This window comes from Athene cunicularia, assembly GCF_003259725.1.
Source record: "Athene cunicularia isolate RWA chromosome 2 unlocalized genomic scaffold, athCun1 chr2_part1, whole genome shotgun sequence".
Classification (NCBI taxonomy): Eukaryota; Metazoa; Chordata; class Aves; order Strigiformes; family Strigidae; genus Athene; species Athene cunicularia.
Window position 1 is genome coordinate 145445360 of NW_020799095.1, and position 16234 is coordinate 145461593.

Sequence of the window (16234 nt, forward strand, 5' to 3'; positions counted from 1 at the left end):
GTTAGCTAATTTAACTGCATTATTATTGTTTCTTTGATAACCTAGCTCCTAGCTATAAGTGGCCCATTCCAGTACTGGGGTCCAGTGATGGATGGAATTTACCTTCGGGAACCTTTAGCTAAAGCCCTGCAGCGCCCTCAACTTCGAAAAGTAGATCTGCTCATTGGAAGTGCTCAGCAAGATGGGCTGATCAGCAGAGCTAAGGCAATTAAGGTAGGAAGAATTCACTGTTAATGAACTGATGGTATTGCTATTATTATACTGATGATAGTAATCATATGCAGCCAGGACAGATGCTTTTTGACTTGTACAATTTGTGAATCATACTCTATGTAAACATGCAAAGGCATTGTCCATCTCCAGCCGGTACTGTTTAGGCTGATTAATGGCATTATATTTGATGATTAACCTTACTGGGGGAGATACAAAATATAAGACATCAGCAATGATTTAGCACGTATTAATATCACAGAATCACAGAATCATCTAGGTTGGAAAAGACCTTGAAAATCATCCAGTCCAACCATTAACCTCACACTGACAGTTCCCAACTCCACCAGATCCCTCAGAGATATGTCAACCTCCAGGGATGGGGACTCCACCACCTCCCTGGGCAGCACATTCCAACGCCCAACAACCTCTTCTGTAATGAAATGCTTCCTAATAGCCAGTCTAAACCTTCCCTGGTGCAATTTGAGGCCATTCCCTCTTGTCCTATCACTTGTTACTTGGTTAAAGAGACTCATCCCCCCTCTCTGCACCCTCCTGTCAGGGAGCTGTAGAAGGCGATGAGGTCTCCCCTCAGCCTCCTCTTCTCCAGACTAAACCCCCCCAGTTCCCTCAGCCGCTCCCCGCACGACCTGTGCTCCAGACGCTGCACCAGCTCCGTTGCCCTTCTCTGGACACGCTCGAGTCATTCAATGTCCTTTTTGTAGTGAGGGGCCCAAAACTGAACACAGGAATCGAGGGGCGGCCTCACCAGTGCCGAGTCCAGGGGTCAGATCCCTTCCCTGTCCCTGCTGGCCACGCTATTGCTGACACAAGCCAGGATGCCATCGGCCTTCTTGGCCCCCTGGGCACACTGCTGGCTCCTGTTCAGCCGGCTGTCAATCACCCCCCAGGTCCCTCTCTGACTGGCAGCTCTCCAGCCACTCCTCCCCAGGCCTGTAGCCCTGCTGGGGGTTGTTGTGGCCCAAGGGCAGCCCCCGGCATTTGCCCTCAGTGAAACTCCCCCAGTTGGGCTCAGCCCATGGCTCCAGCCTGTCCAGGTCTCTCTGCAGAGCCTCCCTGCCCTCGAGCAGATCAACACTCCCACCCAACTGGGTGTCAGCTGCAAACTGACTGAGGGTGCCCTCGATCCCCTCGTCCAGATCATCAATAAAGATGTTAAACAGGAGTGGCCCCAACACCCAGCCCTGGGGGACACCACTCCTGACTGGCCGCCAGCTGGATTTAACTCCGTTCACCACAATTCTTTGGGCCCGGCCACTCAGACAGTTTTTTACCCAGCAAAGTGTGTGCCCATCCAAGCCACGAGCAGCCAGTTTTGCCCAGGAGAATGCTGTGGGAAATGGTGCAGCAGTATGTTTTATTGTCTCTAAAATCAGATTATATTGCAATCTCAGTTGTATCTCACAAAGAAGAAAGCAAGCTCATAAATTGGTTATGAGGTTCTTCAGTGTGCAGCAGTGTTAAATCAGTGTTTTTCCTGCCAATTTTTTTTTTTTTTTTTTTTTTGAGGCAACCTTCTATTTTGCCTTTAAGAAGTACATTTTCTTATAAAGATGATTCTGAATATGGATCAGCTATGACTAAGGATAGCACTAGCCTAATATGTGGGCTTAAGGTTTCAGGGCATAAACTGGTGAAATTGAAAAGAATTGTGTCCATGCTATACTTTGGATGTAATAGTCTTCAATTAACAAATTAAACAATTTGTTTAACACTGAGAAATTAAATTAAATGTTCCAATATGCTCAGATATATGCTAATAAATCAACAGGACGATGTAACATGGTAGGGTTTATTTTGAGGATTATCTAAGTGAACTGCAGGTCAGTTGCTGTTTTTCTGTAACTACGTGGATTTCATCTCAGGAGGCAGGGGAAGGTCAATCCCAGCTTCTCGTTGCTGGTAGCAATACTTCAGAATTAATGACAAAATCACCCCTTTGAAAGAAGGCTTTCTGACCCACCTGAATAAAGTTCATATTTCTTGTTTAGTCTGTATCATAAATTTCCTTCTTTTATTTAATGTATCTTCATCGTTTGGAATCAATTAAAAGAGGAGGTCTGGCATAGGAAATGGACTGTTATGCTGGAGGTCTGGAGATAATGAACTAGACACTGTGAGAGGGGAATAAACCTCAGTAACCTCTTTACAAGTCATGTGATGAAGACTAGGAAGTTAACTTCTTTACCATTATTTCCACATATGACGGTTGTCTGCAAACTGAAATGAAATCCCATGATGTATTAGAAATTATGTGAAAAGTCATGGTGTTAATGAAAGCCACAAGTGCTAAAAGCCATCACTGTCAGGTTAAAAAGAAAAGGAAAAACACTTGTAAATGGGAGGTTAGCAGTAAAATGTTGTCTTTCCAAAACCAAAATCTGGAATATCTTCTTTATTTAGAGGTTTGCAGAAAATAAAATTGGAAGGGGACTCAAAAAGTTGGTGAAATTCAACCCTAAGAATTGGTCATATCTACCCCAACCTGAGAGACCTGTTTTAAAATCTCCTACTGTTGGAGATCTTCTGACCTCCTTGTTAAGCTCAGAAGGATAGTTATCTCCTTTACTAGCTGTTATAACAGTACCTACATTACTTAGTGGTATTGCTGTAAGTAAGATTCCATCTCTATTCTAGAAAATTAATGATGTTCATGGTAGGTGTTATATTTTGCTTTCTCCCTTTTGACTTCCTTAAGCTTTTTCCCTATTTTCAGTAAGAATTGATGATTTTTTTAAATACACATTCCTCTATTTCTATTTTTCTGTGTCTTCAGGTTTTTAGGACTTGAGAGAATATCATTGTTTTGACCAGTTTGTATTCCTGTCTTTGGATTGTTTGCTTAAAGATCTGCTGCAAGGTTAAAGTTTCCTGATTTCTTCCTTGTCCATGAAGTTAGTGTATTAATTGCTGGGAAACTGTAATGCTTCCTCTGTCATTGAGCTATTTAAGAACATGAATTTTCCAGGTCCTCAAGAGCATTTCTATATCATAGCCATGACCATGCATGCTTGCAGTCAAAGTCAGATGATGAAGTCCTGAGTAGGCCACAGACATATTCAGCTACAGTGGCAGAAATTGGTGAAGGCGGTGGTTGTTACGGAGAAATCTGTGCCCGGTTTCCTATGTCATAATGTCATAAGGGATCTTTGATCTGTTCTAATTGTCCTCTCCCCACAATAGACCTAGAAGAAGGACTCAAGACAATCCATACCCTATCCCACTGTTCTACTTCATTCATTTTAAGGATTACCTTAAGGTAGATCTGATTTACATCTTTCTGAGAAAACCCAAAGCCGGTTTTATTGACATATTAAGGAAGGTGGGAGGACTTAGCTGGTGGGCAGAGCACTGAACTCAACTCAGGGAACCAAGGCATAGTTCCTAGTTTGCCTCTAACTACAACCAAGTTATTTAATCTGTTCTACAAAGAGGAGACCAAACCTCTCTGGGGTGAAAATCCATCTGTGGATATCCTCCAACTCTGTAGAGAGAAGAACCATACATGTATTTGGGCAGATAAATGGCACAGCTGAAAGTTCCTGTGGCACGTGTATGGATTTGACAAAGTAAGTCCTTTATTTCATCTGCTTTAGGATGACTGATTTCAGTGTAGTCAGATGCAGAGTGGGGAATAGAAAAATTTAACCCCTGCTGACCTGTTCCACAAGTTCCTGGGAATAGCTGTGCTGGCAAATTCATCCAAGAGCTTGCTCTATCAATCCTGGTCTTGCTTTATTAATATTGACCCTGTAAATGGTGAGGAGACACTTCTAACCATTTGGATGCAAGCTAGCTTGAAACGTGATGCAAATCTTATCACCTTAGGCTGGAGCTGCATGTGTTTTATAAACTCTTAGCAGTCGAGCCTTAGGAGTGAGAGTAAAACCTCTAGATTGCAACAAGACCTGAAGGTGGTAAATTCAGTTGGCACCATGTTCTGTGGGGGATTACTGGCATTTGGTTGTGTTGGGTGTCTCTGTACTCTCACTGCAACACTGTGCTTATGCCTGTTAAGATCTTTAGTATTAAAAATTAAATAGAAAGACAGAAGGCACCACTTGTGCTAGCAAAACATTTATGTTCGATTTGTTTACAATTAAAGGCTGAGGCGTCTCAGTGTTGCTTGCAGCAGAGAGTATGCTGAACGTTTGCGGTCAATGTCTTGCCCATGGAAATGACTGTTTTATGGCATTCACTTGAATGTTTATTCATGTGAACTGAGACAGATTTACCACTTCCTGGAGCACTTCATACTCATCCCCAGTGCAGCCATCAGATGGTTGAAACTAAGCGAGAAACAAAGCAGAATTTGTTAAGGGAATGGCAAGTGGTACCATAATGCACTATTATGTGGCATATGGAGCAGTTAAGCCTGAACTCGTTAACTGCAATTCCTGTGGCAGACCTTCAGGGATGTTAGCTTTGAGCAGTCATAGATTAGGGCAGCTGAGCAGAAACCTCTAAAAATGTTGACTTCAATTCCCAACTGAATAAAATTTTATCCCTGTGCTATATGTGATGCTCAGGTCAGAGGTTCTAATGGTTCCTACTGGCATTAAATATATGGATTCACTCGTGCTGCTCTGTATCTGTGTTTCTCTGTATGTGCATGTAAGTCAGTATAGCCCTGTTTACACCCTCCATATGTTCTGTGCCTATTATGTAATCCCTGCATTGCAAGGATTAGTTAACTTTCCTTCTAGTTGGAAGATTAAGTTTATACTTTACGTGGTTTTTTTTTTTTTTTCTTTCCCTCCTTAGTACAAATCTAGTTGGCTACAGAACCCAGAATCAGGCCATAGGGGAGTGGACAGATAGAAATATATTTTATTTACCTCATGTAAGCAATTGAATCTATACAGTCCAGAACTACCATCCTGCACTCCATTACAGTCAGTTAATTTCTTATGGATAAAGGTATTCAGCAGCATACAACAGATGGCAGATATGTATATATTAATTGTAATGACCAGGGTAGCAGTGCCCTGATAAATACTATTAGTGAGGAGAATGGGCTGATATCAGCTCTATACTTCATCTTGCAACTAGCTTGAAAGATTCTGCTGAATGGCTGGCAGGTCTTTCACAATTTTTTGTGACAATATTTATCAAAAGCCTTTTAAGACCTAAGAGCTGTACATACTCTACTAGTGTTTTATCACTGTTCCAGTCTACCAGAAAAGTACATTTTGCCCGTTGGCAGATGGAAACATTTGGTTTACCTACTGCCACATCTTCTTTTTAAATAAAACACTGGAGCAGATTCATTCATATGCTCCAGAAGCTATGCTGCAGCAACAAGAACAGTAAGCATTATTTAACACAGCATTTAGGCAATGTTTATGACAGTTTGCATCACCAGAACAGTAGAAAGCGGTGCACCTGCTGTCTTTCATTATTTTCTTACTTTCTAAAAAAAGTTGAAAACCCCGCTGTATCTCTGAGGTCAGTTGCTAATACCTCTTTAAAGATTAGCAGAATGTAAATTGTTTTACATAATGAGCAGCTGTTTCTGTTAATCTGGTAGCAGCTGTTTTATCAATGTTATTTGAAAATTGTTCCTTGGTCGTACATTTTCTAATAGGAAACATTTTCTGGACAAAGAAAATTGGTCAAATTGGATAAATTTTTGAAAAGTTAAAAATCTTTGTCTTTTTAATGCTTCATGGGTTTTATTTTGAACATATTGTTCTGTTTTGTTCTATCATGTCAGATGTTTAAATTATATTATAGTCAAAGTGACACTTGAGAAATTGTGTTTCAGACTGCTATTTTAGTGCTGGTTGGGATGAAAAATCTCAAAATGTCTTACCAATGCCAGTTCTGTTTCTCATCCATCTCTACCTGTTGAGTCCTCTTTCATCTGATTCAGCACTTCTCAGGAATCCCACTCTATTATCAATGACTGCTGAGAAAGGTCACTAGAGTTTTTGGGGCATTTTAAAGATCACAGAAACTAGTACATAGGCGCAGCAAAAACCTAAGACCGACCACACTGAGTCAGATCGAAGGCCCATTTATCACAGAATTGCTGTTTTCAGCAGTGGGTAAGAGTAAATGTTTGTAAGAATAGAGTAAGGAAATCTGATGCTTCTGCCAAATGTTCTCCAAACCTCTAGCACTTTGCAGCTCAGGGACTTGCTAGCCTGAATTGGTCTTTCTTTATTTAATAACCTCAGCTGATTTTATTTTTCTTTTAAATTAAAAGATTTGTTCATGAAACTTCATCTTCACCAATTTTGGCATCTGTGAAAACATGGGGCAAGGAGTTCCTCAGCTTGTGCTGTATGATGATCCATCTCCTTCTCCGTGGTTTTCATCATATATTTGATTCTTGGTAGTTGACGAAGCAGTGAAGGACCAGTTCCTAGGACACATAATCAATAACCTAAGGTTTTTTTCTCTTTCTTTTCTGTTTTAAGTGTCCATGCCAGGTGTAGTATAAGGTAATAAATCCTTTAAAAAAAATTCAGAAAAACGAAAGCATTGCATGAAAGTTGCTTTGTACAGGATGCTTTACGTGTAAGATCTTGGGCTCTGCACCGACACAGAAAAGCATCTGTTCTTAACTGTAACTGCTAGCCAAATCCACCAGCCCCAGTCACCAAATGAGAGATTCCTAATTAGACAGCAGCAATGCTTCTGCTGGTGAGTAGGGACCTGAACCGATGTGTGCCAAAGCTGATGGAAAGACTGCCTTTGAATTCAGTGAACTTGCAGTTAGGTCTTCAGTGATAATTTCTATTTCTTGCAGAAGTATATACGTGTCCTTGCTGTATTTAAGCTGAATGATTTTGCAGGCGAGTGTGCTATGCAGTTTCATATGTGGCACTTGTGCACATGAAGTGACGTGTTGTGTGTGAGCTGCAGATCTTTTTCAAAATACAGCTGTATGACTAAAACTGGCACCACATGACTCTTTTCACATTGCATGAGCCAAAATCTAGCAAAAGAATAATTTATTACAAATAAAAGGAAAATTTCCATATCTTTCTGAACGCTGGGATATTTGGTAGTGTTTTGAAATCCCTTGTAAAGTCACTTACTAAAAATGCACAAAGCATAAGAGTATGTCGGTAAGGACAGGGCTCAGCCTCAGCAGACGGGGCCTTATTTTCTGTCTTTTGTTTCTGTGAATCTGTTGAAAAGTAATTATTCCCTCTGTACTTTCTGTATAGGGTTGTGGAAAGACCTTCTAGCAGCATGATGAAAACCAGCTGTGGGCCATCAAAATAATATATGCAGTAAAGCATCTATGGTAACTGTACTGGGCAGACACCAGCCTATTTTGCATCAGGCTGACCCCCCAAAAATAATATAGGTGGATCCAATATTTATTGGATGTTTCTCTCTGGGGTTCTTATACCAAGTTTCAGCCAGCATGCACCTACAAGGTGCCCTTTTTAGTAAGGACACAGGAAAGTTCAGGTTACACTTCTTTTCAGAAATTTACTCTTGTTTCTTAACTTGAAATAAATTCTCTCTCTAAAAAAAATACCCAAAAGGTAAAAGTCTGAATTGATAAAATAAAAAATTTCCTCAAGGAAAGATGTGTTGAAAACTTGCAGCAGTCTTTAACTTTGGTAAAAATAAAATTGGGTACGCAGCTTGGCATAGAAGATGATCCCTCTGCTGTCAGTAGTTCTGTTTTTACATGGGCACTCTGCTCTGGGGAAAATGCCTTTATGTCAGGAAAGGTTTCTGACCACAAATCTCAGGAAAAGGGCATTTCACTGTAAGTCTCTCTGAAAGGCCCTAGGGGTTATGAAGTTTGAAGATCATAGCTGGTACTCACATAGGGATTGGGAGGAGGAAGATCTCTCTTCCAGGGCTAAGACAGATATTATTCCAGAAGGGACCTAAATACAGGCCTTGTGGCAGCCACATTTCTCTGTACATATTCCCAGAAGAGGCAAAGTGATATAGCCATGAAATGGCTATAGTTGATGAAGCAGTGAAGGACCAGTTCCTAGGACACATAATCAATAACCTATCGTTTTTTTTTCTCTTTCTATAGCCATGAAATGGCTATACGGCATGTTCACTTTCTGGAATTTCCAAATGGAAGGTATAATATCTCCCTCTCTTCCCTCTAGTTTTCCTTTAGGGAGCTCATCAGAAAGACAGCATCAAGGACACCTACAGTGGAGAACTATCCATGTGGACTACTTCTGTCAGAGCCCATGGGGTTTCTGTAGGATTAGAGCTACATCTGCACAGCATGGTACCTATGATTTAGATTTAATAGATTAAGGATTCAGTCCTATAGTCTGTATTGAGGAAGCCAATACTGCTGGCTCGTGACAGTCTTGGGAAAGCAAAAGTAGGACTGTACCCTACTTCTTCCCCTAGGAATCGGAGATCACAGCAAAAAGGACTTGTTCCAGCAGAGGGAGATCTGACCCTATATTGTTCCACCAAAAACATATCTTTTGGTTTTGTTTGTAAATTCCATGTATACATTTTGTTCTCAGAAATTTGAAGAAAGTCAAGGAAGAGCAAACAGCAAAACAGCCTTCTATCAGGCTCTGCAAAATTCTCTAGGAGGAGAAGACTCCAACTTGTTAATTGAAGATGCAGCTACATGGTATTACTCTCTTGAGCACTCAACTGATGATTATTCATCCTTTTCCAGGGCTTTGGAAAATGCCACCCGGTAAGGAACTCACCCTATTACAACTGTGTGATTGGGGTTAAGCAAAGTTTGTTTCACTTATCCTCAGTGTGCATTTATATTCTGAAGAACTTGAGCAATTCTTATGCAAATGAACAGAAAATGGGGAATATAATTTTATTTTCTGTGAGGTTTCCAATGTCATTGGTAAACAAAAATTGAACTGACTTTTATGCCTTGTGAAAAGTTGGGATTGTCTCCTGAACTGAATATTGGACTCAGACTACTAATGCTTCTTTGTGTACTCTTTCATGTCAAAGATGTCTTGTTTTTTTGCACATCACTATTCTTTGAGTCCTCTCATCCCTGTAACAGTAGAAGAACTAAGAGACTGGCTTTTTTTTTTTTTTTTTTCACAGTCACCTAATTATACAGTTAGATAATTCTGCTAGTTTTTGGAAATTTGGAGAGTGGTCAAGTTTGAAAACTTTGATTTTAGCGATAACATTAAATTTTATGTTATGAAACTTGCAAAATATATTTTATCACAATGACAGGTGAGTATCCTTTGTAAAATGGTGAAACATTTATATGAATACTCTGAAAAGTGGCTCCCAACCATATTCTGTGCATTTTTAATCTCCATTTTACCAATGGCAGAAGAATCCTTTTAATCTTATTCACGTTTCCTTTACCCATGTGTAATCATTTATGCCAGTGTACAGTGACTGTATCATGTCACCCAGTCCGCATTTTTCTCCTTTGTATATGGTTTTCCACTGTGAACGAAAGCAGAATTGGGCAGTAGGATGCTTCTTCTGTATGAAGTCGTCTTGTGGAGGTGAAAGGAGAGCACACAATATCTGACTCTTGCTTTCTTTGATCCATCAGGACACACTAGAGACTAACAGTGCCTCCCAACCTCTTCTGAATGAAATAATTATGATGAAGTGTCAGCAGACACATGAGCAACTGACCTCCAGTATATACACTACCATGCTTTGCATGGAAACATTGCAGGCAGAGACCATAGGGAAGTGGAAGATGAGCAGGGGGCCATGGTCACACCACCTAGCGTAGACGTATAGCTTTGACCCTTGACTGGGTATGGCATCAGGGTCCAGCAGTTCTGAATAACAGTCAGTTTGAAGAGTTCATTGCCTTGCTGAACTAGGACTCCACAGCAGTTATGAGCCTATGGTAGGTCATAAGAGACTGGTGGATATCTTTAGCCTGGGTCTGCAGAGAAGACTCTAAATTTTGCTCTCTCCCTGATGGGCAGCCAGTTCTCCTTATCTGGTTACAAACCTTGAGCTGGGGGCGGGGTAGGCCCATTTTTCTGAAAGGAGGCAAATTGAGGGGAAATCTCCTTACCTCCTTTTTCCTGCCTCTGTGCAAACTCAGGGGATGAATGTATAAGTGGACAGATTTTCAGAAACTTAATCAAAAAGGTCTTTCCCTTATTCCTGTCTCTGCTTCACAAACAAATTATGAAATCTCTTTACATTTTGAGGGTGATGTGTTTTATAAGCTGGTGGTTTGAGTCCTAGTGTGCCCATCCAAGCTGTTTCACCTCTGTTCTGAACCAACATCATAGCTACCAGATTCCAGTACCTGCGCTCTCAGTGTTACAGCTTTCTGTCCCATCATAAGCCTCTCCATGAGACCCGTAGAGACAAAATGTTCCTTCCAGTCCTCTATCGGAGGTGCAGGGCATTGCTCCAGGGGAGCCTCAGGGAACAGGGGATGAACAGGAGACAATATTTACTTGGAAATATCTGATCCAAGACAGCAGTGACTATATCTGTTTGGGGAAGGTTTCTGGGTGGTCCAGGTGTGCTGGTGCATTGAGGTCATGGAGTAAACAAACCAGAAGGCTGTGGGTTGAGCTCTGTGCCATTTATGGAGTCTCACACCGTGTCGCATTTGCCCTGCTTCGTAGCCTGTCTCAGGGACAGGCCACCCATCACTGTGGCATCCGGGGCCACTGCATGCAGCCCACGTGGAAGCACTGTGGTTCATGGGCATTAAAACCAGAACTCATTTTCAGTCTGTTTCCATCACCACCATTACCCATGGGGCTATAATTCTTTAGTCAGATCAGTAAGGTTTTAAGCCATAATAAGCCACTGAAGCACTTTTAACAGTTCTTCCCATCCAGAGATACCTCCATAAGGAGCAGTTATAACCCAGGGCTGACACGTTTGATCATCCCCGTTCAGCCCAGGGCTAGCATGGTGCAAACACTGACTTTTGCAAAGCTACAATGGCTAGCACACCCCTTGTGTGCAGCAAGCATGAGACACACAAATAGCTCCCTGGTTCTCAGCCTGCCAGCACCCTGCAGCAGCCTCTGGGCATAGGGATTACCTGTTTGTTTATGATCAGAGGCAAATGACTTGGCTAAGGAAGGAAGTGAATGGCTTAAAGAGTCACCACGAGCAAGCAGAAAGATGAGTAGTGAAACCAGGACATCTGATGATAATCCTTTGCTTTAAACACTTTGGAAATTACTCCAGCCACAGCAGAAAGGGAGCGGAGACAGCAGTTACAGAATGACACTCACATGGTGGAGAACGAAGGGGTTTGGTTCTGTTTTTTTGGTGGTTGGTTGGGGTTTTGTTTTAAAACAAAAAACTTACTACCAGCATAGATGTGTAACCCAAGTTCTATGTCAGGAAGTTATAATTAACTGCTAAAGTTTTAACAGGCTTATAAAGTGTGAGAAAGCAACATAAGTGGTTGTTATAAACTACATACATTGTGCATATTTTGTGGTTTAAAATTATTTCCACTTTTAAAATTGTTTTAGCTGCAATTCTCTAGCATTTTTTGGAAGTACAAAATGAATTTTTTTTTTTTTTTTTTTTTTTTTTTTTTAATTTAAACTCTGGTATTCCATGCCTGTAAGAAACAGCCTTTTCTTTTTTTTTTCTTTTTTGTGTGGTTACTATTTTTTAATTTTTTTTTTTTTTTTACTTCCCTAGAATAGCTGACTTTTTCCTCCCATAGCATCAACTGAGAATCAGTTTTAAGTGGTGAAGCATTTCTCGAGAGCTAATGCTCTCCACAGACTCCTCAGTTTTCAAAGACCATCTGCTCCTCTAAAACCCCATGCTGGCAGGCATGTGAAGAACTGTAATTTCTGTTTCATATGGGTGTTGTCAACCATAACTGTCAAAGAGTATTGTGGTCAGTCAGCCCATAGCTTGTGGTCTCACAGATGGGCTTAAAATAAACTCTGATGAACCAAGATAGCTACCCAAACAGTGCCTTTCATAATCATGCCAGTTAAATATAGCAACATGTTTTTTATGCTTCTCTGACACTGTTCTTTCTTACCATCAGTCATTCTTTTCTTACCTACCAAGTGTGAAGGAGCAGCTACTGTTTCAGATTCAATAGAATGAGAATTGAAACCTCCCACTTCTGCAGCAGATATATTTGTGTATGCTCATGTAGTTACGGATATACAAACATCCAGAGAATGTGCTGAGTCTTCAGGCACATGTAGCATGAGAAGTGGTGATATGTGTCCATATAATATTGCCTTGAAGAATCATAACGAGGTATCTTGCAGTAAGGTGTTCTGTTTCCTGCCTGCCTCTCTTGAACTGCTTGTGCTCCTTCAAACTACTGCTCGCCTCACCTTCCAGCCTCACTTCCTGGGGCAACGGAAGCTAGGAAGGTTTGGGTATATTTGTTTCACTCATATCTTTTTATTAACATACCTGGTGATAAATTGATCATTTAACTATCTCACTGCACTCTTTTTTAACTTTTCTTTCCCACACATAACTGCACCAGATATTCCATATTGATGTGCCCTGCCAGAGGCACAGCAGGATGTCTCCAAAAGTGGTCTCTTGGCTCTTCCAACGGTGGAAACTACCCAAAAAACCCACACAGATCCAAATGCAGAAACAATATTCTTGATCCTTAACCCAGGGAATGTATCAATCCTTTTACTAGATGCCATTGCAACCTAATGGTGCCAGAAGAAGGAGCTTTATACTATTAAAAGCATAAGCCCCCATAAACTAGACCAAAATGGGATTGTTTTTTTGGCCAGGATACTCCTTATGTGTCAGATCTTGTTTATTTAGTATAATTACTGTTGTTCAACACTCCATAAACCAGCAATTTTAGTGAATTCTATGCTGTACTGGGCTCATAGGGGGTGAATGTTGTTTCCCTCATTGCACTTGAAGACAGAGCTATGAGCTGTTTTGGAAGATTTAAAGAAGGTCATCAATAGAGAGAGGTCTGTTGGTTTGCAGGGATGGAGGGTTTCATTCCTTCTGTTATGTGACTGCGTCTGTTTTCTGCTTCTTTTTTATCAGTGACCAGTTTATCATCTGTCCCATCATAAACATGGCCAGTCACTGGGCTGCCTCCAGAGGAAACGTCTTCATGTACCACGTACCTGAGAGCTCCTCACAGAGCAGGTAAGGAGTTGTATTTTATTATATTTCTTGGATTTACAGTTTGCAAAACAGGGGCTGTATGTTTAGGGACCCTGTGAAGTAAATGGGTAGATGTAGGTACCTCAAGTAAACAAATCAGATTAGTAAAGGAAGGACTGGACTCCAATAGATTATTTCTCTCTGTTGACTATATAGGAATGCTGTTTCTGAAATTAGGCACTTCAGGTTGTATGTCTAAATTAAGTTTCCCTTTTTCAACTTACCTACCTTTGCCAGTTCCAGATAGCCTTTTAGATTTCTGCTCTATGTCTGATAAATCTTCCACAGAAACAGAACATGGTCTAAGTCATCTCTCAAGGTAAGTGGGGTAACATTTTCTAAGGACCCAACGTCAATTTAACACTGCCTCCTTTTGAAGATGATGCAGTTGCACCACAGATACACTGCCTGGCCTTCAGCGTGGACAGGGTCTGGGATTTATTCCTTCCTGCTCCATCACCATGACTTGTGATCAGCCAACAGACTGTCTCATGGGAAGAAAAGGACACCAGCATTTGCAGACTCAGGCTCTATGTCATACTTATTGTTAGAAACTTGCTTTAAAATTTTTCAGAAGGAGAAGCTGTATCATGTTTTAGACAGAAAGGTCTAAATGTTGTTGGGAGATGCAAATGCCCTGTTTCATTGGGCACAGAACACGCTGGTAGTCAGAGGCTATTAAGCTGATCTCTCTGGTTTTATTTTAGACCCAGCCCCTTCTAGAAGTCAGGATGAGACACTGAGGCTTGCAGACAATGGTCAGCACTTTGGGCTGCTATGTGACACACCACGGTAGCTCCTGGTCCTGTACTCTCAAAGGCAGTGACAGTAGCCCCTCCTGTCCCCTAGACCTGCACATTAGGGCAGAAAAGCACACAGGGATGCTTATCTTGTAACCATTTCCTTATGAGGGAGCAGTGCTTGTCCCCCGCTGCCCGTACTGCCCCATACCTCTCTCCAAGATTTTTGAGACCTTTCCTGTTTTATCAGCTTTCTCTGAAAGGGCTCAACGAGGCACAGCTGGTTCCTACTGGCACCATTTGATACTGTGAAGCTCCCCGTGAACTACACTTTTTTTTCCTTTCCTGATAGTGTAGTGAAAAAGCATTTGAAAGAAACCAGCCAAGATCTAGGTTACAGATGAAGGCCATTATGCTGTGGTAACACAGACTCACAGACTCGCTTTCTTTCTAGCTGAGAAGAAGTTAATCCTTGGGGAGCCGTTATTTCACTGGCAGCTCCAGCGGGAATGTTCACAGTGCTCCATTTGGCTACCGATAGGCTCAGATAAGTGACTTTTACAAGGCTCCAAACAGGGCTGAGCTGTGGTATGCCAAAAATCCAGCCACACAGAAAGAAATGTTCTCAAATTAGCTAGAAAGTTTTCTCTTGCTTTGAAGAATGATAGTGACCCAGTCATCTATGATAAGACCTTATTTGAAAGTAGATGAAATAGTACTTACACAACTTAGAATCAGTGGCTTTGAGGCAGTGATTTTGAATTGATGAAAATTTTCTCTTTTATTTAGACCTATTTAAGTTTTCTCTTGTGCTCGTGTTATTTATCTCTCCTCACACTCTCCAGGGTGGTAGTAGTTTACGTAGCGCTTAACTACACATTTTAATCATATTTATGTTGTCAGTGGTCTTCTAAGCTAATTACTCTAAATTTTAGTAGAAAACTTATTAGTCTGCTTTTTCATAACCCTCTTTAAAAGAACAAGCAAAGTCAGTATGTTGTCTCAAACTTGTGGGAACTTGAGGCAGAAGCTCAAATACCTTAGGCTAAGGTACAAGGTGAAATGGGCCCAAACTGGTATGCTGCATTTACATTCTTACTCCTTTTATCTTTATTTATGCTCAAGTACCATTAAAATAAATGTTGTGTAGGTTGCAAAGGCAAGCACTTAAACAGAAATTACAGAATTCAGCTCGTATGTATACTGAAGGATCTCATTTGACTCTATGATGTGACTGTTATGAAGTGACACCCTCCTTCTCCCACAGGACCCTCCACTAGGTCCTCTGCTGAATATACTGCGAGGTTTTTGTTTAAACATTGTTGTCATTCATTCCTAAATTAATCTTTCCTTATTTTTCATTCCAGTTTGGCCATGTGGCCTCTCTCTCTCACCCTCCCTACAGCATTTCCCCCGTCCATATAGTACACATACATGGCAGTCTGTCCAGCAGCCTCACCACGTGCCAGTGATGTGATGCTGTTGAGGGCAGGAGCTTCACATAGGAGGGTGGCCTTAACTGCTAAAAAGAGAAACTATCTGTAATCTGAAACCAACAAAACACAGTGTTTGGGAATATTATGGGCAGTTTGCCCTACCAGATTAAAACCAATTATATACATGAAACAGCCTTCAAGTAGAATATATAAACTAATCTTGGGGAAAGATCTGGCAGCTATGTCACCAACTCCCAAGGGACTTTTCTAACCACTGGAGTAATGATTCCTGACAGTTCTGAAGTTCTTTGAAAATGATGACTCCTTTTAGGAGGAGGAGCAGAAGCAAATAGTCTGCCAAGTACCCTACAGTTTAGGCTGGAAGGTAAAATATGTGGATTTGAATTTGCTCAGCAGAAGTGAGAATTGAATCTGGGACCCTGCAAACACTCTAGCTATTAAATTCCTGAATAGAAAAACCCTGTTACAGCCATTTCTTTGTCTTAGTGAATGTAATAACCAACAGTATGTTTTGCACGTAGTAGTCATGTACAGGATATTCCCTGAGTACACATACTGAATCAGATTCCCCTCAATGCATTGTAGCCGGAGGAACACCTCATTGGATATTCCTGATCACTCACAGGCATTTGACAGAAAAATGATTTCTCAGACCATCTGATACTGAATCACATCTGTGTCTGCTGAGATACAGACCTTCACCTGTAAAAATGAAAACTTCTA

At 41.1% G+C, this 16234-nt stretch overlaps 1 protein-coding gene across 1 annotated transcript in view; it reads left to right on the forward strand.

Annotated features, from left to right (window-relative positions):
• TG (thyroglobulin) overlaps positions 1-16234 on the forward strand; it is a 162164-nt gene that overhangs the window by 129855 nt on the left and 16075 nt on the right. Inside the window, exons 43-45 of the mRNA XM_026841524.1 lie at positions 46-213; positions 8709-8890; positions 13192-13296. Of these exons, the coding sequence (XP_026697325.1) occupies positions 46-213; positions 8709-8890; positions 13192-13296 (455 nt within the window). The remainder of the gene's footprint in view (positions 1-45; positions 214-8708; positions 8891-13191; positions 13297-16234) is intronic.